This window comes from Crocodylus siamensis, chromosome 8, assembly GCF_052110815.1.
Source record: "Crocodylus siamensis isolate JL-2025a chromosome 8, ASM5211081v1, whole genome shotgun sequence".
Taxonomy (NCBI): domain Eukaryota; kingdom Metazoa; phylum Chordata; order Crocodylia; family Crocodylidae; genus Crocodylus; species Crocodylus siamensis.
In genome coordinates this window covers 77,552,025-77,574,059 of record NC_143402.1, presented here as the reverse complement: position 1 = coordinate 77,574,059, position 22,035 = coordinate 77,552,025, and the positions used below count along the sequence as shown (strand labels likewise).

At 51.1% G+C, this 22,035-nt stretch overlaps 1 protein-coding gene across 3 annotated transcripts in view; it reads left to right on the top strand.

Annotated features, from left to right (window-relative positions):
* Positions 1-22,035, top strand: part of SLC39A11 (solute carrier family 39 member 11) — a 319,790-nt gene that overhangs the window by 196,145 nt on the left and 101,610 nt on the right. For 2 of the 3 annotated variants that reach the window (XM_090061273.1, XM_090061271.1), the window contains exons 9-11: positions 11,273-11,371; positions 13,927-14,085; positions 15,141-15,781. In XM_090061273.1, coding sequence (XP_089917399.1) covers positions 11,273-11,371; positions 13,927-14,085; positions 15,141-15,219 — 337 coding nt within the window. In that variant the 3' untranslated portion in view covers positions 15,220-15,781. Of the gene's footprint in view, positions 1-11,272; positions 11,372-13,926; positions 14,086-15,140; positions 15,782-16,260; positions 16,880-22,035 lie in introns of those variants that run through there. The other variant, XM_090061272.1, reaches the window with a different exon arrangement.

The following is a 22,035-nucleotide window of genomic DNA, read 5'->3' as shown; positions in this document are numbered from 1 at the left end:
AGCGAGCTCATGGGTTGTGCGGCCTCTGGATTTCACGCCCCACGGCTCCAGGGGAGGAAACCACTCCTTCCCTCGTAGGCTACCGGAGGCCTTGATTGCGCAGAGTTATCACAACTGGGGACCAGTTGCACCTTAGGGAACCTGCCTGATGCTGTCTGTATCCTTCTCGCAGGACGTGCCAAATGCTAAAGCCAAAACTGCCTCGACTGGTTGCTAGAGCGTGCTCCCCACTATACTTCTAGCTAGCTGCAACCAGGCTTGTTTGAACTCCCTGCCCGCTCCGAGATGTCACTCTTCCTATCCGCTCTGCCTTGAAGCAAGCCCTCCATCAGTGTGGATCCAGCAGAGATTTCCAACTTGCTCTTGCCTTTGCAAGGTGCCGCTGGTAATATCCACCAGCAGCTCATTAGCTGAACTGCACGTGTGAAGACGGGGCCAGTCCTGTTCCAGATTTAGTTCTCGTTGCATGGGAAGGGGCTGCAGTTCAGCTGCGGTCGTGCATTCACCGTGCACGGTCATGTTGCGGGGGGGCTGGTGGCATGTGCCGCTTTTGGGTTATTCATGGGTTCAGATTCATTCACGTGCGGTCGTTCTTTTTTGCTTGTAGTTTGCCCAGCACTTCGGGGATTGTCGTGACTGCTTGGTGGGAAATCTCAGCAGGCTCCAGCTGTGTTTTTTTAGCAGTCCAGCCATGGAAGTTTCCCTTAGGGCTGGGTGTAAGGTTTTGGGCTCTCCTGGCAGATCTTACTTCCTCTTTGGATCCTCTCCACCGCTGTGCCCAGCCTTGCGGTGTAGGGGGAGATGCAGGGCAAAAGCCGCAAGATGGGTGGGTGCATTGGCATCATCCAAAGGCTCCTGCATCAGCGGCTCTCTCTAGGAAGGAGTCCTCTTCTGCCGTGAGGACAAGAGCCATTTTGCAGTACATGCCCTACAGAGAACCTCCTCTTGCATCGTCCTGCTGCAGTGATGCACCGGCTGGAAACGTGTATGCCCTGCTCCCTATCTGCCTCTCTGGTAGGTCATGAAGAACGGGCCTTTAGCACTGTGGGACACCTGAGCTCTGGAGAGCCCTGCCTCTCCTAGCAGGAGCTCAGCCATGCGGGCAAGGGACTGCATCCTTGGCTAGCTTACTTTTGCACTAGCAGTGCTGAGCCATCCTGTAACATCTGCATCCCCATAGCCAATCTGCTGTTTGCAAACAGGGAGGGAGGAGCCGACGCAATCTCTTATAATATCTGATTGACTCCTTCACACCAGGCTGGCTGGGAACGCCACCCAGGGCATTTTCTTGGAGCCAATTAAGTCCCTGCGATAATAGCTGAGTAATTCTTTTCTTGAAGAGCCTTGGGTTGCTGCAGCCTGCGGGCCGAACAGGGTGATGCAGCGACCACCAGAGATGCAATGGGAAACGGGTCTTTTTTATTTTCTTTTTATTTAAATGGAAGCGGGAAGGGGGGAAAAGAGAGACGCTGAACATTCATGGGGAGCTAACAAAGGCATCTTTATAATGGCAGAAGCCTGGTGCAAAACCTAAAGCAAAGCTCAGGTTGGGGAGAGGGAAATTCCAGCTCGTTAGAACTGAGAAGCAAGCTAAAAATAACACTTGCGCGTGCACACGCATGCGCACTCACACACACACGCGCACACATGCACGCACACTCACACACACGCACGCACGCACGCGCACTCACACACACACACACACACACACCCCCCCCCTGCATGTTAAGCCTGCCCTTCTAAGACACTTGAGAGACGGGTCTGTATTGCACCCATACCAAAAAGAGGAGGTGGAAAAGCCGGCGACTCGTTGAGGCTGACATTTCAGATGCGAAGAGCAGCCACAGCTGTCGGTAAGGTCATGGGAAATTTGGCCATGAAAATCTTGTCCAAAATTGCAGCAGGTCCTTGGCAGAGCTGGGATTAGTGTTTGGTTCCTGGCTCCCAGACTAGTGCTCAGCTATGATGATGGATCTGCTGGGTCCTGCTGACGGGTGACGGTTGCAAACCAGTGACTTGGGAAATGCATGTCCCTTGGAGGGTTTCCTTGAGTTACGGCCTTGATCCCATGCCCCCCATGGCAAAGCTCCTCTTTACAGTGTAGGATCTGGCTCTAAAATCCTGCTTTACGTTGCTGTTCATTAATAGGGGAAAACTTAAAGTGCTAAAAAAAATACCCAAAGGTTCAAATGCACAAACCTAGGAGAAGCTAACTGTAGAAGTGCCTCCTGTAACTGTGTGCAAACCAGCGAGGCAGCAGGATGTTGGGACATGGATCCAGGCGGCTTTGGAGCATTGTGCTGTGAGACTGCAGAGCTGCCTCTGAACAGGGCCGGGAGATAACACCTCCCTGCCCAGGGAAGTTGAAATGCCATCTTGCTCCCTGCACCCGACCACATGTGGATCTGCACGTGTGGATACAGCAGGGACCCACGATGACTCCTCTCTCCCCCCTTCTCAGCTTTTAGGAGGGAACCTGCATGGAAAACTGCAACGTAGAATAAGCTATACTGGTAAGTATTTGGTTCCTTTTAGCAATGCATACTTGCATATTAATGCACCAGGAGGTTTATTTTGGAGACCAAGGTGTTTGGCCAATAAATCCCTGTCCGTGGTTGCCACTTGTGGGATTAACAGCTGCAGTCACTTAGCTTTGCATTCGTTCTGCTTTTGTACAAGTGCAGGGAGGTTTGGTTCTCTAGGTAAAGCTCATGTCAGAGCTGGGGGACGAGGGACGGTTTATGGCTTTGAACTTGGTTTACGTGCCTTCGGGATGAGTGGAGGGTGAAGTTGCCTATAATTTGAAGGCCGTACGATATGGAGATCCATGCTGCATGTATTTAACGCTGGCCAAAGGCCAGAGAGGCAGATGTGACAAGGACCATGCAGCCAGCTGTCAAGGGCTGGCTGCAGATTCAAATGATTTAACATGGGGAGGGGGGCTAAGAAAGAAGCTAACAGACTCTTCTCTGTGGTGGCACGGGGAAGGACAAGGAGTGATGGACTTCAGTGGATTGAGGCTGGCCATTAGGAAGAGAAGGTGACTGAGTACGGGGACGGATACCTGGACAGGTGGTGCAGTCTCCCTGCTTGGAAGCCTGTAATGAGGCTCACCATGACTTGGGTGAGATGTTTTAGACACAGATGCTCCTGCCTTAAGCAGAGGGTGGGCTAAATGACCACTTGAAAGCCCTGGCAGTTTCTGAAGAGACTCTTCATATTGGGAAACCTGCATTTTGTCTCCAGTTCCCACCCCTGCCCTGCTTGAGGCAAGTCTCTGCTCAGGCTTTCCTCATCCATCCATCATCTGACTTTCTCTTAGGCTGCAAATTTTTCAGGGTAGGGGCACTTTGCACTCGAATGCAACACAGGGCTACCCTGTGATCCACAATCGGGCAGCAATAAACCTGAACCTGCTTTTAAGCGTTTGATACAGGCGCAACCCCGCAGTGAGAATCCACAAGAAACCTGACAAAACGTAGCGGGAAGCCCCAGGAGCCATCCCTAAACACAGCCCCTGTAACGTACCCTCGGATGATTAAAACAGCTCCCACTCCAGGAATGTCTTTGATACTTTCCAGCTGCACTGGGGAGTCTAAATCTTTTCCTCCTATCGTTATGTGTTGTGAATAGGGGGACTTTGCAACTGTGCAGCTGCCAATATGAGTAGTCTGGGATGGTATCTCGGAGGAAACTAGAGAGCTCTCATTAAGTTACTTAGGATTTGGTTGTTTATAGAGGGACCAGATGTTCCAGGTGTTTTATAGGTAATGGCAAGGCCAAGTGCTTTTCAGTGCTCAACCTGAACTGGAAGGTTGGTCTGGGTTTTGCCAAGAAGCAATTCCAAGGTGACTTAATCATCGAGTACAAGCAATTGGAGGGGAAGAGATATTATATAGTGGATGGCACAAGAACTGGTAGGCTGGCTCGGACAGTGAGTCCAGCAGCCCAACATCCTCTCCGCAGCAGTGGTTGGTACCAGGTCTTTGATGGGGAGGTGCGACGCACCCCGCAGAAGGTGGCCCGGGGCAGCCTGCGAGCGTGACGGCTTTTCTCCCAGGGCCTGATGAGAAGAGGTTGGCTTGAGCCCTGAAGCAGGTGAGTTTCTCTCTACCATGGCTTTGCTCTCCAGCATTTCCTGTTAAGCTTCTGGAGGCTGCACGTCAAACAAGCGTCTGATCCGTTTCCTAATCCTACCAAACTCTCGACCTCAGCAGCATCTAGTGGCAGGCAGTTCCCCCGGCAAATTGTGCGTTCTTCCTTTTATTCATTTTTTGGGTGTAAATTGTCACCTTTCAGTTGCTCTGTCCTTCCTCTTGGGTCCTTCCTCTCAAGCAAGTGGGGTGCTTCACGGTTTGCATGTTTATTTTCGACAGTCTGCTTCAGAGCAAGGCCAGTTCCCACCTGACTTGCATTTCTTGCTATTGAAGTCCCACCCGCTTGTCACCGCAGTGGTAGTTTGAGAGCCTCCGGCAGCAAAGACACCGGGGTATATTCTGCCACCTGTCCTCTTTACCGGTCCTCAATTAGCTTTTCTGCTGTCTACATCTGTTCTTAGCAGGTCCCAGTGGGATGATTCAAGATCCCAACGAGATGTTTCTTCGTTTTCTGCACATGGCGGCTAAGGGCATGGCCTGCAAGGGGGGTGACGGTGCAAGCTCGCCTTCCTCCTCTGCTTCCAGCCTCACCAGCCGTGCTTTATGGGGGGCCTTAGAGTAGAAACACCTTGTGTGCAGTGGGATATTGTGGAGAAGAGGATCCACATAGCAGCTCCCTGGCCACATGCCGGTGCTGCGCAGGAGGGATGTCTCAGGGCTCGTTGGCCAAGACCTGCTACTTCTGCGGATGGATGCATGGCTCAAGGACGGGACTCTCAAGACCCATGTCCCCTGAAGGAACCTGCCTGAGCGTTTAGACCCCAGGATTGGCTTTGCAGCTCTTGTGTTTCTGGTCCAGTTGGGTTACTTCATGCATTTCCCTTCGTTCCCCTCGGTATTTCCATTTCTCTCTGTACAAGACCAGCGATCATACTGCTCAGAGGAGGGCTCCGTCACCTTCCCTCCGCTAGATTTGTAATTGCAAAGGATAGTTCACTGAGGGTCAAACTTGGTGGCCTAACTTTTCCTTCTTTCTTCATTCCCCCCCACACCCCCCAGATCCTGCCTTTCAAAATCAGAGTGTGTCTAAATTGAGCCGATGACATGCCCGTGCCCATGCGTTGAGCTGGCTCGGTCCCTCCAGCGTGAGCTGGCTTTCGAGTCGCCAGAAACGTCTCCTGGGTCAGACCGGGCCGTGAAGGCGTTGTTCACCTCTTTTTCCGTGCAGGGTTTCTCCCTTCCTCCCCACCCCCCCTTCCTCTCCGTGCCTTGCGTGAGAGGCTACAATAAAGAAGCAGCAGGGCTTTGCGTGCTAAGGCAGCTGTATTTAACAGGTAGGGCAGGTATGGGGAAGTGCTCAAGGCCCTGTGGTTAGCGCCGAGCTCCTTCCCACCTGCGAGCTCCGATCAAACACCTCGACAGGCAGCCGGAGTGGGAAGCCATGATGTAATCTTGGGAACCCAAAACAATCGGCCCTTTCATGGCAAGACGATAACAATCAAAACAGTATGTAAGGGCCTGCCATGCAAGAATACACATGCACATTATACACTGGAGGGAACTGAAAGCCGTAGTGAAAAGGGGCTTGTTAAGAATATGTAGCCTACTTTCCTAATCAGTTCTTAAAAGAATGGGCCCTTGAAAACAAGGGTTTAGGCTTATAGGAGGCTTTCTGTGCCTTGACCTTGCAAATATGCAGAGATGCCAACTTTTGCTGCAAGCGGGCTAGGCGTCTCCCAGCATGGCGCCCTACCAAGGGGTGGGCAGGGGAGCAGGCCCAGCTGCGCATGGGGGACCGGCCTGGCACATTTTCCTCTCCTTGCTGCTCCATGGAGACTTTGACAGGCAGGGTCTGTCGCTTCGGTCCCTTCCTGCCTGGGAAGCGCTGCGTCCGTGCGAGGGTGACCTTGCCGCAGAAGCAGAGGAGCGAGAACAGAGCTGGCTCGTGCTGCGTGTGCAGAGGAGAGGCCATAGGGACTAGTGTGGTAGCCACATATCCCTTCTTGTGGCTTCCCTGGCACCCCGGAGCAGTTTGAGGAGGAGGTCGGTAGTGTTATCCCGATTTTACAGGTGGGGAAACTGAGGCACGACATCTCCCCAAAGAACTTAATGGTTTCAACCTCATCGTGCCTCCGTCTGCTAGACACTGCAGAAAGCAACTTGCCCAAATGAACCTGGGAACAGCAGCCAGCTGTCCTGAACCTCCCCAGCAGGTCTACCTCTGCTCAGGACACCTTCCCACATTGGTGGGATCCTGGTTTTCTCTGATGAAAAAAAATCCCCAATTTTCGGATGAAAAAAGGTAAGCTGAAATCCAAAATTTTCCACGATTAAAATGAAACACCACTAATACGATATGCATATAGCGGTGTTTCATTTTAATCATGGAAAAATGTAGATTTGGGGTTACTTTTTTCAAATCTGAACATTGGGGATTTTTTAAAATCGGAGAAAACCAGGATCCCTGGTGACGAGCGTGCTTGTCTCTGCTCAGGACACCTTCCCACGGCAGTGATGAGCGTGCTCGTATCCAGGGGTGCCAGAGACGAGTGGCCTGTCCGAGTGCACGTCACGAATGCCGTCGCAGGGTCTGATTCGAACACCCCCCGTTTAAACAACTTCGCCGCCTTCCCCATTTCACCAGGCTGGCTCCTGCCCTGGTCCGAGGGTTAAGCCCTGCAGGCACGCTCCACCGCTGCCGCAGGAGTAGGCCGCTCCGCGTCTGCTTTATAATGCGTGCTCTCTGCAATGGGAGGAAGGCTTCCAAGAACCTCCACCTAGTTCCTTAATAAGGAACCCTTTGTTTTCCTGACGCACAATGCAGCTTTATTCGATTCTGTGGCTTTCCTCCCAGCTGCATCCCACAAAACCGTCTTCGCCCAGCTAGGGAGCAAGCCTGAAAGGTGTCTGAAGTTTATAAAGCAGAGAGAGTGTTGTTTGCGGTTCAGGTGCCAGAGTAAAATCTCCCTTGCCTTGGCACCCAAAGAGCTGCAGAGACGCCCTCGGGGACAAACGGAGGTGACCTGGGGGCAGCGCGTGGGAGGTACCCATCCTTGGCTGCGAATTCAGTGAGAAGGTCCCTTTTGTTCCCAGCACCCCTGTGGGTTCGTTAATCAATTATTTACACCTTGAGAGACACTAAGCAGTGTCTGTGGGAAAACCTCAAGGTCGTAGAGGCCATAAAAGCCAAAGACTGCAGACTCCATAAAATGAGCCGGAGCGGCTGTGGGCAGGGGATGCGCTCCTGTAGCCCGAGAGGGGGAAGAGTTGACCACCCCCAGACCTGCTGCATTTGCCTGGCAAGTGGAGGCAGATCTTGCTTTTTTATTTTATCTGCCTGAAGGAGAGGACATGGCATTAAGCTGGCATTGGTGGTAGCAATCCCATGATTTAAGGATGACTTAGCCGCACATCCATCCGCCGAAGCTGCAGGTCTTTCCGCTCTAAGCTGCCGAGCCCTGACGCATCCCTCCAGGGCAGCACCGGCACGTGGCTGCATGGATCCTCCTCTCCACGAGATCCCACCTTGCACAAGGCGTTTCCAGTACAAGGCCCCACTGCTGATGAGGCTGGAAGCAGGGGGAGGAAGGAGAGCTAGCCCCGTTATCCCCGCTTTGCAAGCCTAGCCAGGCATCTCATTGGGACCTTGAATCGTCTTTGGGGTCTGCTATTATGTGGACCCCAAAGTGCATATGCACGGGGGTGGATTCAGGACCCATTTGGGAGTGGGCTGTAAGCCGGACCCCTCTGGTCCCTCCCAAGATTGTTCACCTTCCTTCATTTTCCCTTCCCCTCGTCTCCTGCCTTTTGCTCTGCTCCCATCCCGGCTTTCTCACCGACTCCTTGCTTTAAGCCCGGCTGGCGGTGAGAGGTCACAGAGGGGTTTGCCCCGCTCCCTGGGGCCATGGGGAGTAGAGGGAGGGCGGGAAGAGCGCCTGCGGTTTCTTTTCGGACAGACCCCTCCATTCACACTTCCCTCTCCCACCCATTAATTTGTTGTGGTCGGGGCTAGTAATAGCTGCTTTGTGCTAAGGCGAGGGAAGAAGGAAAAAAAACAACAACCGAGAGCACAGACAGCAGCTCCACTGTTTTCTAAAAGGGATGTTTTCCCCCCCTCTTCTCCCTTGAATAATGTTTTTGATTGTAATAGTCTGTCCTGGTTAAGAAAACCCACAGCCGCCCCCCCCCAACCCGCCTCTCTCTCTCTCTCCCCTGTAAACCACGGTAGTAGTTTAAACAACCCAGAGCGATTTTTCTCACCAGTCTTATTTTACTAATAGGAAACAAGTGTTTAAAGCAGCAAAGGGAGCTTTCATCCGCCTGGTGAAGGAGCGGCACTGGCTTTGTGCGGAGGTTTTGGGTCCCTTTAGGGGCAGGGAGGCAGCTGGGTCTGTCCCGGCTCTCTGGGCCAGAGCTGGAATTGCAGTGTGGACCTGGGGATGTCTTGCGAAGGGTTTGTGTGCGCTCCCTGCTCCAGGATTGCCACCCGACAGGGCTCCCGTAGTGTGGGTGCACCCTGACTTGGCGCCATGGACTTGGGGGGCAGTGTGCCCGTTGCATTGGCATTGACTTTGGGCTACTTCAGAGTCGTGCAAAGCTTTCTACACGCGGGAGAGATCCAGCACCCTTGACATCCATCGGAGTTTGGGTGTTGTCTGAGTGGGGGGAAGCATTTTAACCAGTGCAAACAGCTTCTTGTCTTCTCCCATGGGTATCGTGCAATAAGTGCCTCCTCCCCAAAACCAGCTCACTCTTCTCTTCCAAACCTTTCCTTTGAACTGGTCCCTACAGTGATGCCTAAAAACCCAAATAATCGTTTGGGAGCTGTGGGGGCTACAAACACTGTTTTTTATCCTAATAGTGTCATCCTTGCAGGATGCTTGCTGGGACATAGCATCACAGATGAGGATTTATGTTCGGTGTCGGAGTTTGGGCAGGGAAAGAGGTGCCCTGCAAACCAGCCCAGAGGTGTGAGCTTTTCCTGGACGGTGCCCTCCAGGGCTCTGAACCCTTCATGTCCATAAGCACCGAGTGAGCCCATTTGTCAAACTCAGAGTGAAATAAGTGATGCTTTTAAGGGTCATTGGGGAAAACCTTGTGTGACAGAGCTCAGGAAGGGCATGAAAATCTCCTTTCCAACCTGGAAGCAATGAAGAGCACGCTTGTACCTGCCAGACCCTCATTTTATAGCAGCCACGCTGGAGCTGCTGTGCCAGGGGTCTTATATAGTGAATTTGCAGCGTGCGTTTGCAGCGATAGTGGTATGCAGATGCTCAGTCCAAAGACCACCTTCATTGGAGCCGGCTCTCTTTCCCTCCACGTGAGCCCCTGATCCTGCAGCATTGCTGAGGGGAGCAAGGCATTTCTTAAGGAGACAGAGTCAGAAGAGATGTGCTGGGGCTGGGTGCTGCTCACTTGGCTCCTTGCCTGGGGGTTAAGTCTTAGCAGCTGCTCTGCCGTTCCTACTAAGTCCTCAAGTCCCTGGTTTGAGAGCTCTCAAGGCCTCTCCTGCATCAATTTTGGTTTTCAGAGGTGACTTTTAGGCCCTGAGAAACCAGCGTCACAGGCCTACATCATGTCTACAACTGAGATATGAGGCCATCTCAGTGCTTCTTCTGGTTTTGGAGTTTGCCCAGCCCCTTCATTATTCAGTTGTCTTTTCTTGCTCGGGAAAGATGACTTGAATGCCGGATGCTCTCTTCTCCTTCCCAGCAACCCTCCCACCCCTCCTGGCTGACCGTGCCCAGGCATGGCTAGCATCCGTGGTCGCAAGCCTGCTCATCACTGTGCCATGAAAGCTTGGAAGGGGATGCTCACAGCAGGTGTAGGGGACCCATTCCTGTAACCAGCTTGCTTTCGACGTGAGGCCTCTTTGCAACCCTGCTGCTGAGAGGAAAAGCGGTGGTTAGAGCATGAAATGAAGTGCAACCCGTGGGCCTCTCCTGCTTGCTCTCCACCCCCTGTGCTACTCTTCGGGCAGCTCGGTGCACGCGCGCAGTCCCTCGCCCCCGTGGCTGCACGGCTGGGGTGAGGTGGGGCTGTCCCTAATCTATCCGTGTCTGGTTTTGCTCACAGCACAGGCTGGGCTGCAGCCACGTTGGATGCAGGGTTAGCCCTGGGGGCACTGCCCTTTCTCTGGCGCCAAGATCTGTTCACTGTCGTGCGTGAACGTAGCCCTGAGCACCCTCAGGAGCCATTCCCCCCCTGTCTAAAGCCCGTAGGTGAAGTGCACGCTTCCTTCCTCCCAGTGCACCCTCCAGCTCTGCACCCCAGGCAGGAGGTGATAAAAGCCAACAACAGAGTGACTGTACAGCGCTGCAGACAAAGGGGAGATTAATAGCAAATGAGAGGGATTAACCCCGGCGTTATCTGATGGTGGCTATCACAGCAGGCTGAAACCGGAGATCATCTAATGGGCCTGTCTGTGAGGGCAGAGGCACCTCAGAGAGGAGGACACCAGCTCCTTTTGGAGAGCCAGCAATGCAGGGCGGCCTCCGATGAATGGTGGGGAGCCCCTTTGGTGTCAGCAGGCAGAGCCCGGGAGCCGAGCAGCAGGAGCATGCAGGAGTCGTGGCCGAAAACCTGGGCTGTGGAGCCCCAAGGTCTACCACACTTGGTGTTTCCAGCCCCCGGGATGCTTTGTCTGCAGCAGTGCAGCCGTCTGAAGCCCCCAGCGCAGCCTGGCTCTGGCGTGGACCTTCACATGGAGGAGCAGAGGGTCATTTGATCTTGGTGGGACCTGCCAGTTTGTCCGCATGACACACGAATCCTTGTGGCCGCATATCCCAGCCAAGGGGAGGGTGTGCTGTGTGTTGCCCTGGCTTTGCCAGGCCCCTTGAAGAAGCCCCCTCCCCTGTCCCCACGGTCACAGTTTTGGGAGTGAGTTGGAAAGGCCCTCCAGCAAGCCGCTCTTCTTCTCCTCTGCATCTCCTTGGCTTCCAGGGAGGGGGTTAAGGTTGATTAACTGATGTAAAGCACTTTCAAGATGAAGCTCGCTGCGTAAGTGCAAAGTATTAGCATGATTGGAAGAGTCCCCAAGGGCTGAATGCACTTCCATTTGAGAGACGTATTTAATAACTGTATTTGTTTTTAAGGCAGCTGTGGCAGCCTGCCCTCCCCCATCCTGGAGGAATGCAATACGACGTGCACATTTGGTGTCGTGTGGTTTTTTGCAGAAACTTAGCCATTGGGATTGGAATCCAGAATTTCCCAGAAGGCCTTGCTGTCAGTCTCCCGTTGCGCGGCGCTGGATTTTCCACCTGGAAAGCATTTTGGTGAGTAGGGCTCCTCTGCACAGTTGCTTGCACTCTGCAACACACACCTGAGAGGCAGTCTCAGGTTGACCCTAGAAAATCTGGGTGGGAAGGGACCTCAGGAGGTCACATATAGTCCAGCCCCCTGCTCCAAGCAGGACTGTGCCCAACTATCTCATCCCAGCCAAGGCTTTGTGTAGCCAGATCTTAAAAACCTCCAAGGATGGAGCTGCCACCACCTCTCTGGGTAGCCTGTTCCAATGCTTTATCACCCTCCGTATAGAAAGTTTTTCCTAATATCCAACCTAAAACTCCCTTGCTGCAACTTGAGGCATTGCTCCTTGTTCTGTCGTCTGCCACCAGTGCCAGTAACACCTCCAGCTGATGGTCCTGTGTTGCACGTATCCATTTGCAATGATCCCCTATAGCTGGTGCATATTCAGGACTCCTCAGGGGCTTGACATTTTGCTGCATCCCGCAGCTGGTCCAGGCAGTCGCTAGGAGAGTGCTGCAAGTGCTTATTATCAGTCACTATGTTCACAGGACTGGACATCCTAGGACTGCGCAATTTGCCTGATTTCCACCTTTTAGAAAAGGAAACGTGCTCTTCTGCCCTTCTGAAGCTGCCCCATCCTGGCTGTAGAACTGGCAAGGCTTGAAATGTGGTCTTGGAGAACAGTGGTCTTGAGCAGGGGAAGGGAGCCTTGATCTGTATGAACCTAAGAGGGATGAGCAAGACTGAGAGCGAGCGCATGAGTGCGGTGCTTTATCTAGAAATGCAAAACTCTAGAGCTCTTGGTTCAGAGAAGATACCTTTTATTAGACCAACTAATAAATGTATTATTAAAATTTAGTAGACCAACTAATACATTTATTAAACCAACTAATAAACTAATAAAAGGCATCATCTCTGAACCAAGAGTTCTAGAGTTTTGCATTTCTTTTCGTCTGAGACCAACACGGCTCCCAAATACATCCCTGAAACATGGAAGGTGCTTCCTGCCCTAGGTTCACCCCTGCACAGATCAGAGCCCCTGGTCTCTACTGTCCTGCATCCCATTTTGAGGGCTGTCCTAAGACCAGCAGGAGAAGCTGGGGGAAGGGAGCTCTGTTCGATGGAGAGCATCCCTACAGTTCACACCAGCTTGTTTTGTTGGCTATTTAGCACTTGTGGTTAACTCACAAGGCTTAAAAACAGCTTTTCTCTCACTTGGCTCTGGGCTGGATTTCAAATCTACATCTCTTCCTGAGGCGAAAGAGCCAAGGGTGCAAACTCTGGGAGCATGAGGCCACGGCGCTGCTGGCACATGTGCGCTAAGTGCCACGATGGAGAGGAGGTCACGGGGAAGATGGGTGGGGAATTTCTCCCCCCCCATAATTAAATGAATGCATCTTGCTGCACCGCTCACCTGAGACAGACGCTAAGGAGAGGGGGGGAAGCTGAAAGGTTATAACAGCATACATGACCCCCACATTTGAAAGGGTCTGCAAGCCAAAGGAGGAGGGAGAGGGGTTTCGTTCAGGCCCTCCTGCAGCCGGCTCTGATCCGTCAGGCGCTGCCTGGTGCCGTCTGGTACAGAGGACAGGTGCTTGCACGCTTGGGTCCCTGTCCTTGGAGGCTTGTGTCTCGTGTCATACTGCACCATGGCAAGGCGATATTAACTGGAAGATGCAATGCCAGCTAGGTCTGGAGAAGCTTTCCCGCTCCCCACCTCAGGGGCTGGGCTTCACAGCATCCCACAGGTCTCCCCTTGGAGGAGGCATGGGAGAGAGAGAGACCTCCAAATCTCTTTGGAGATGCCTGGTGTGCACTCAGCCCATAGGGAGGAATCCAGACCAGAGCCCCTGCCTCAGCTCTGACTCTGTTTGCTGTTCCTGTGCATTTTTACATTTGAATTTCCAATCTTTCCGTTGCTCTGCAGGGGGTCCAGTCTGCCCCATCTCAGGTCCTAGAGACACCAACCGCACCACCATGCCTTCTGTGACCAGTTTGCGTGTTTTATCTGACACTGAATATGCCTGTTCCCACTGCTGCTCTCGTTGCCCATGTTTGTGCATCCATGTTGCTCCCAGTGGTTCCCCAGTGTTGTGCCACAAAATGTTGCACCCAAAGGATGTCAACCTAATGTTGCACTGGGTAACATATGCTGGGTGTCTTGCCATGCGGGGAGCTGGGAGGAAGGCATGTTGGTTAAATCAGTTAGATGGGAGTGGGGGGCTGTGAAATGAGGGTGTAGGACCAGTTAGAGAAAGGGGTGTAGGACCAGTTAGAGAGAGCAAAGGCAGCCCTTAGTAGAATAGATACTGGCCTTCAGACCACCAACTGGTGACAGAGTTGGCCAAATGTGGTCGCACAGATAGAGACCTGAGAGGCAGCCGTGGTTCTCCCCAGACCCATTGAACAGCTTTAGAGCCACATGCCTGGATCACAGGGCCTCAAGCCTCATAATGTGGGGAAGAATAGGGTCCCTGGTAGGTCGCTTGACTGTGTGGAGCCTCAGGTCCCCAGCATTGCCTACAATGTCCGGTGTCTCTTGAGGCCTTCCCAGTGGGGCTCAGCCATGTTTCTTTTCCAGGTACGGACAGCTTAGCGGCATGGTGGAGCCGATTGCTGGCATCTTCGGTGCCTTTGCTGTGGTAGTGGCGGAGCCCCTCCTCCCCTACGCCTTGGGCTTTGCAGCCGGTGCAATGGTCTATGTGGTCATGGATGACATCATCCCCGAAGCACAAACCAGGTGAAGGGCTGCTGGGCAATACAGCCACATGCTCTGTCTGGCCTGTGTTAATGACTCAATTCTTGCTGCAGAGGTGTGAAAAGCCCTTTTTCTAAGGCACATGCTGGGTTTTTTCTTTTTCTTTTTTTTAAGGTATTTGTTTCATTTCAGGAGTGTTCAGGTTGCAACTTGTCACCTTTGTTTCTAGGCTGAGGCAAGGCTGTAGGTCTTTGAGGGTTACAGATGTTTCTGCCTTTGGAGACCTTCCTTATTGCAGCTGCCTGAAACATTTCTAACAGGATCTACGGACGCACTTATTACTTCAACACTGCTCCACCTAGTCTTAAGTTGGGGCAGTTTTACTACATTTATATCATCCCTGGTTAGTCCATATTTGACAATTAGAGTGTAATAGCTGCTGCCCTTTTGAAAATTTCCCCTTTTAAAATGACTCCAAAGGTATGGCCATGCACTAGCACCTAAATAGCTCCATATGGATGTGTGTCCATATACTAGCTCCAAAATGGATCCATGCACTAGCACCGAAATGCCTGAACCTGGTTGGACTCCATTGTGCTAGACCTTGTACAAATTGCACCGTAAATGACTCTCCCAGCTGCAAAGTCTTGTCGTTTTAAGTCTGCCCGTGTGTCGTCCATTAAGTTTGGTGCAGTTGCATGTCTGAATCCGCTAAAAGCAGGCTTTGAAAAGCCTCAGCCCCTTGGTCTTTGAGATGGTTCAGTGGTAGAGGGAGATCAAGCTTAATGTTTAAGGTGCAAAAAAAAATAATCCTGAGCTGAGGACTGTGGAAGCTGTAAATTGAATGCCAGCCCCTGGGAAGGAAAGGAGTCCATTCTAAATGATGGTGATACTCCAGGCAGCATGGATGCGTCTTGTTTCATTTGGAAAAAGGGTTCAAGTAATGTGAAGCTTATAAAGGGCTGGGGAAACAAAGAAGATGGTGGAAGAGTCGTTGCTTTGTGTAGGCCAGATGACAAGTCAACCTCCTCTTGAGCCTTAAATTAACATCCTTAAATGAACACAGGAGCTCACTCTCTCTCCTTTTCTCCTAACAGTGGCAATGGGAAGCTGGCTTCCTGGACCTCCATCTTAGGGTTTGTGGTGATGATGTCCTTGGATGTTGGACTTGGGTAGTGGCAGGTCACTGTTGGCCAACGGAAGATGACATCGGAGCAATTTGTGCAGCAACTGTTGGAACTGGAAACATTTTTATGCCCTCCTAGATTTATTTTTTGTGTATATATTTTTGATCCAGTTTGGTGTTGATTACCTATGATTTTATAGATATCTTTTTTTTTTTTTTTTTTTGGGGGGGGGAGGGGGTTTGTGGACCTGTGACCTCATGTTGACAGTTTTCAAAGCACAAAGACAGGTGGCTCCTTGCAGGTCCTGGGTTTCCTCTGCCACCAGATGGTTTTTTTTTCAACAGGGTTGTGGATAAGACATGCGTCAGCCAGGCTGCTATTTACTGTTGAATTTTCCTTCAGTTCTGGGACATGTGTCTATGTCTGTAATGGTCAGGTCTCTCTGTTATTTTTGATTCATCTGTAGGTGATTAGAAACCTGTGGTCAAATGTCCGAACTGGTTTGTAGTTAAGCACTGGGACTCTTGACTGGGATAAATGATCAGAAGTGTCTGCACTTCTGAATTCATCTTGGGTGTCTGGAAGTAACAGCACATATATAATCTACACAGGTATGTTGGTAGCAGAACATCTCATCTATCTTCCTGGTCCTTGGGGGTTTTTTTGCTTTGTTTGAATGGCATTAGTTGTTTGGATGGATACCAATAGAAATGAAACTTTATGGGCACCTTGTCCAGCTGGAGAAGTAGGGAAGGCATCTGTTTTCCCCTTGGTGCATGTCTTCTACATGAGGCCTTATTGTACACTAGTGATATTTGTCCAGTGTTCTGGTATTTGCTTCTGTTTTATATCATTGATAGATCGCTAGTTCGGTGAAAATTCCCTTGAAACACTCACATGTGCTCTTCCCGGAGGATGCTCTTTTAGCTTTCCATCTCCGGCTTCCCCCTAAAGGCGCCTGCATTAGATTAGAAGAGCCCGGCCTTATTAACAGGTCTCATTTTCCAGGTTTAATAGGATTGATCAGTTAATTACCCAGTGTGAGCAGTCAAAAATGCACCAGCTCAGCTTTTTTCTTTCTTTTTTCAAGCACTTTTTTTTTTTTTGGCTCTTCATCGTTCCCCAACTGCAGAGCGACTTGTTTTAACAGATCGGGAACAAGCCGTGCTTCTTGCAGGTGGACGCACACTTGTACAGTCAGCACGAGGGAATCTGATGGCTTCACATAAAGCTGGAGAATGCAGCACCAAAGTCAACGGTGTAATTGAGGCAAAACGCACATCCTGCCTCACTTTCGAAGAAGACGTCCCCCCTGGAAAGGGGTTTGGTTACACATGTTGGCTGGCACCGTGAGTCACCGGTTGCCTGGCTGATATTCAGACTATTTGTGCCCTCTGGGCTTAAATTTGTAACCAATTAATTTTTAAGCATCCTAGACCATGTATTGTGGAAGCACCGTCTTCAATAAGCTCGCTCTCAGTCCTCTTTGAGAAGTTGTAGGATCACAGCCAAAGGGAATAGATATAAATGAACTAAGTAAAAGCCGTGGAATTTTTCCCTGGCTCATTTTGTTGGCTGGATTTCATTTGTACTTATCTGTATGTTGTCCGGGATACTACAAAAATGCTGTTTGCCAGTTGATCTGACCTTTTAACTGTGATTGGTTGCAATAAATGGGAAGTTGAAAGTTTGTACTGACTTAAATCTGCTCTATTTAACCCTTAACAGAATCCCCAGAAAAGAAAAGTTGCGTTCCCTTTTTGTTTTTATCTTCCTGGTTTGTCCCAGGTTTTTATGAGATGGCCTCCAAATTAGGCATCTCCAGTCCAAAACGTAACCTGTCCCACGCATGACACTGTCACCTCGTCTCGGTAGCTAAACACCCTTCTAGTAAAGTTTGCTGGATTCATCGTGCAGATGATCAATCCATCCAGTCCTGCCTGTGATGTGGGTCTATGCTGGATGTGTTAGAGAAATGGTGAAAACAAAGCTCTGGGGAACAGGTGTGGAAACCCCAGCCCCACTAAAGAAAGACGCTGAAGAAAGCCATGCTTGATGAACTTTCTGGTAGCCCAGGCAAAGCTGGTTATGGGGCTGAGGGCTTCAGGGAACTGAAATGGGCTACTGAATGCGTCCCCACGGCCTAGATTTCAGGTGCTTTTTCATTGACCCTTATTGCGATCACAGGAGCACGTGGCTCAAGGGTAAGGCGGTTGTATTATTCTGGGTGGCCTGCATGCTGCATAGGCTGAGATTTGTAGACCTAGCAAAGGTTGAGGATAGCTTGGTAACGGAAGGCAATCTGCCCAGATGAAGATGGAAGCCACGTATTGGGGAATTTGGCGCTGTTATTTATGTGTGGACCTCAAAGCTGCAAGGCCCTGAGGGCAGTAACCGCATCACTTCAGTTCATTTGGCAAAGGAGCCATCTGGACGATTGAGAGAACTAAGCACACTTCCCTTTCCAACTCCTATCATCAAAGCCTGCAAACCACTTTGGAGGCTACAGCCAGCACGGAGGTGACATTGAGTCACAAACCTTTTCCTGCAGAACTGCTTTTTCCACATAGGGATCTCAAAGTGCTTTATAGCAGGGGGTAAGTAGCATTGTCTCCATGTCACAGGTGGGAAAACTGAGGCACAGGCCTGAGAAATGACTTGCCAGCATAATGCAGTGAATTGGGGGTAGAAGCAAAGCCTTCTTGTTCTTGGTCTTGCAGTCTGTCCATGGGCAAAATGTTCTTGAAGGGTGTAAACCCTTATTTTCATCCAGTGAAGCTGGTACAACTCCCAACTTGCCTATTTGCATCCATGAGGACAGGAAGAGTTGTAAGGGCATTTTTCCCAGAGTTGTGGTGGAAGAGGTAGAAGCATCGGGGGTGTTGGTTATCTCCCAGTCAGGATTTTCAAGTGGAGTGTCTGTAAGTGATGTTTTCTTATTTGATTTCTGGCGTGTGGTGTTAACTGGTGGGGAAAAAAAACCACATTATTAATTTAAAAGAAAACCTTATAATCAGCTCGCTGGGAGATAATATCACTTAGTGCACTTAATCCTGCTTAGATGTAGCCCACTAAGATAATTATGTATGTTCAACCCATAGAAATGGGGAGGTGGGAGAGTGATGTTGGAAAATAACGTGAAAAATTCTTCTCGTCTGCCCGTGCCCCAGAGGGGAATGCAATTAGATATCTATTTCTTGCCGTGATTGGAAGTCTGGCTGCAATCCAGGCTTGAAATGATGCATGGAAACAACAGCTGTCAGGTAAAAGGCGGAGTCCTAAGCAAATACAATACAAACATATGGTCAGACCATACGAGGAGGAGGAGACTGGGAAGGTATTCAGCTTGTTATCCTGGGATCTGGCTGCTGTCGTAGGAAGAAACTGTACGTTGGACAGAGGTGTAATAGAGAGAGGAAGGGTTGAACACTGCTGAGGAGACCAGCCTGACTTATGGAAGTCCTGCATGTTGCCTCCATGACACAAGAGTCCCCGTGTGACCTTTTTTAGCACCGCAATCCAAAGGCAATTTAAGGCAATCTTGGGTGTCGATGGCTGTATGGCTGCAGCCGCAAAGTCCTGGATCCTGAGTGAGTTTGGTACCTGATCTAGCTATTTAAAACCTAGTTTAGGCAACCAGCCGCAATCACATCTCTGTATAGCAGTGTATGCATTCCCATGGCCTCTTTTCCCCATCTGTACAATGGGGATAATAACTCTTCCCTCCTATGGAGGTGGTTCTGTAAGGAAGCATGCATTATGCACATTCAGGGTCAGAAATTGCAGTAAGGATGGGGCATAGGAGCACCTCACATCTTTTCCCCAGGAGGAGGTTGAGGTGACTTCAGAGACACTGGGCGCTCCAATATGGTGGATTTTTTTGTCTCCTTAATTTCCTCTTTGTAAGTTCTGTGTTGCTGCGTGAGCTTCTGGGTGCAGGGACGGGGCCTGCCTGCGTGTCTGAAAAGCACCTGGCACATGCTGGGTCTCTCTGCAAACAGAGACTAAAGAGCACAGTCTGTGCTGGATGCTTCACTTCATTACCAGACAGACTGACCGTGACGGGCAAGGCCGTAGGAAACTGGAACAAACCACCCGGTCCTTTTAAAAAGAAATGCACCTGTGTTGTCTGGATGGAAGAAGCTTTTTAATCAAGCCCTGGGCAGTGTTAAATGAGTAAGTCGCACACTTCTGGTGTTTCCTGTGCTCTTCTGCGGGGTCTGCGCCGGCTCCGTTTGTCAGTGTTGTCCAGGCTGGGCTGACTCTAAGCAATCCGGAGAGGATTTGGGCAATGCTGGACCTTCCTACCCTTTCATCTCAGTTTCTCCAGCTGGAAGACAGGTAGTTATTGCAGTCCCTGTCTCCCAGAGGCACCATGAGGGCTTATTTTATTAAGTCCTTCAAGGACTTTTAGGCTGAGGCTGCTGCATCACCTTAGAGTCCAGCGGAGGACATTGAAAATGGTTTGGGGGATGGAGAATAGGACTGGTGAGGAGCGGCTGAGGGAACTGGGCTGACTGAGTCTGCAGAAGAGAAGACCGAGGGGGATTGAATAGCAGCCTTCACCTCCCTGCAGGGGGGCTGCAAAGAGGATGGAGCTGGACTGGTCTCAGTGGGGGCAGATGACAGAAGGAGCAATGGGCTCAAGTTGCAGCAAGGGAGGTTTAGGTTAGATATTAGGAAAAAAATCTGTCACTAGGAGAGTAGTAAAGCACTGGAATAGGTGACCCAGAGAGGTGGTGGACTCTCCATCCTTGGAGGTGTTTAAGACCCAACTAGACAAAGCCTTATCTGGGATGATGTACTTGGGGCTGGTCCTGCTTTGAGCAGAGGGTTGGGCTAGATGTGACTTCCTAAGTCCCTTCTAACCCACATTTTCTGTGCTTTCTATGATCATCAGAGATGCCCCCCTCCAGTTCTCCTTTCCTTTCCAGTAGTCCCATTAAACAACCAGCACAGTACCACCAGTTATCACGGAGGGTTCCCCCGGCAATGCAGAGATTTCAAGGAGGAGGCATCTTTGGCACTTGCATCACAACAATCGTGGTATTTCCATGCTGGGATGCTGAACACAGACCCTAAGAAGGAGAAGCTGGCTCCTGCCCAGTTCTCCAACAACTCCCAGTCACTCAACAGGAACAGGCTCCAAAGCTTTTCATTTGTATGACGAAGTATCTGCCCATGGATCCAGTGTGGATTTTTTTTTTTTTAGCTTTATTTGCTCAAGCTGATTTACAGATGTCTCCATTGGTTTTCACTTCTCATTACTCAGCCCTTGGTTTTATAGGCAGTCACGCTTGGCGTGTACAGAGGATTGTGGGTAACCTCATGGACATTAAAGCTGCTTGAATGCAAATAATTATTTTTAGAAAAAGGAACCATTTTTTCTAAAAATATTCCCAGTCTCTTGTAGTGGCTTCTGGGATGGGAAAGTGCACTGAGAAGCACTGCAGCTGTCTGTCTTTCCTTGCATGTGGGACACCCTCTGCTCCATCCAAATAGTGTTTGCACTTGGGGTAGTGATCATTCACTATCCCAAGCACAGACATCCAGAGGGATTGATACAGACCCTTTGTCACTCCCCGGAAGACAATGAAGTTGCTAATTGGGGTTGCTCAGGGGGGCAGAGATCAGAATTTGCCCTCTAATGGCCCTGTTCTCTGGAGGTGGCTGATCTCCCAGGCCACTTTTCCTTCTTAAATTCCCCGCTGCAGCTTCAGCTGGGTTTTATATCATTCACTTCTCAGTGTACCTGGCTTAAAAAGCTCTCCTCCGACCCCGGTGGTGGTCCTGCTACAGCAGCGGGTGAAGTGACTCATTCATCTCTCTTGCACAAAACCCATGCGTGCATGCCATGCTTGCAGATCTGCCGTAATGCTTTGAGAAGGCAGAGGAGCAAAGTTGCTATTGAGTCCTGGGCTGTGGCCTTTACTGCTTTTTGTTTACCTGGGCTTATTTTAGGAGGTATTTCCCTCGAGGACGGGGACTGACGCTTTGCGGAGCCGCATGTGTCCGTCACTGGGGAGAGCGCGGTGCATGGGGAATGGGAAGCTGTTCCCCTAAGGCCACGGCTGCCCCAGCACAACAGCAATGCCTTGATGACACCGCGCCATGCGGAGATAACGGCGCTCGCATTGTCACCGTGTTTATCTCTGGATGAGGTCACCGGAGAGGGGATTATGTCAGGCTGGGGCTGTGTCATGCAAAGCAGCTGTTTTGCGCACACAAAGATGTGCCGCAGCAGGCCTGCCCGTGGGACGAGAGGGCAGGTGCGATGGCGTGGGTTGCCCTGGCCTCAGCCAGCTCTTCCCTGTCCCTGAGAATCTGATCTGGTTTGTTTGCGTGGAGCGCACGTGTGCTTGAAGCCGAGTGCCAATTCTGCTCCTAAATGAGGGCAGCCTGGCTCACTGGCTTATGTATTTCTCCACCTTCCAGTTCCCCGCCCTCACCCCCGCACCCAAAATGCCTCCAGATATTGCACCTAGCCAGCCCCATCCCACTGGACTGTATCTGCCCCAGATGTAGGAATTTTGCATCCCATCGCAGGGGAAGAGTTTCCCCCAGTGCAGCCCACCAGATATACCCTGCATGGCGGCGGGGATTGAAAAGCTGCGTGCTTGTGCGCGCATCTGAGCCCTAGCAAGGGACTGACGGCCCGGTGACATCTCCCCGCTTGGGGCCTGTCCTTCATCTCCGCGGCCTGCGTCTCAAGCAGCGCAGGCACAGGAGGAGGGGAGAGCAGCCGGAGCTGTGCAAGTGCAGACAGGTAGAGCCCTTTCTCCTGGGCAGCGTGACACAGCTCACGTCGCCGACTGCTGAGTCAGGGAGCAGGAACGCTGGGGCAATCCCATCGCCCAAGGCCTCC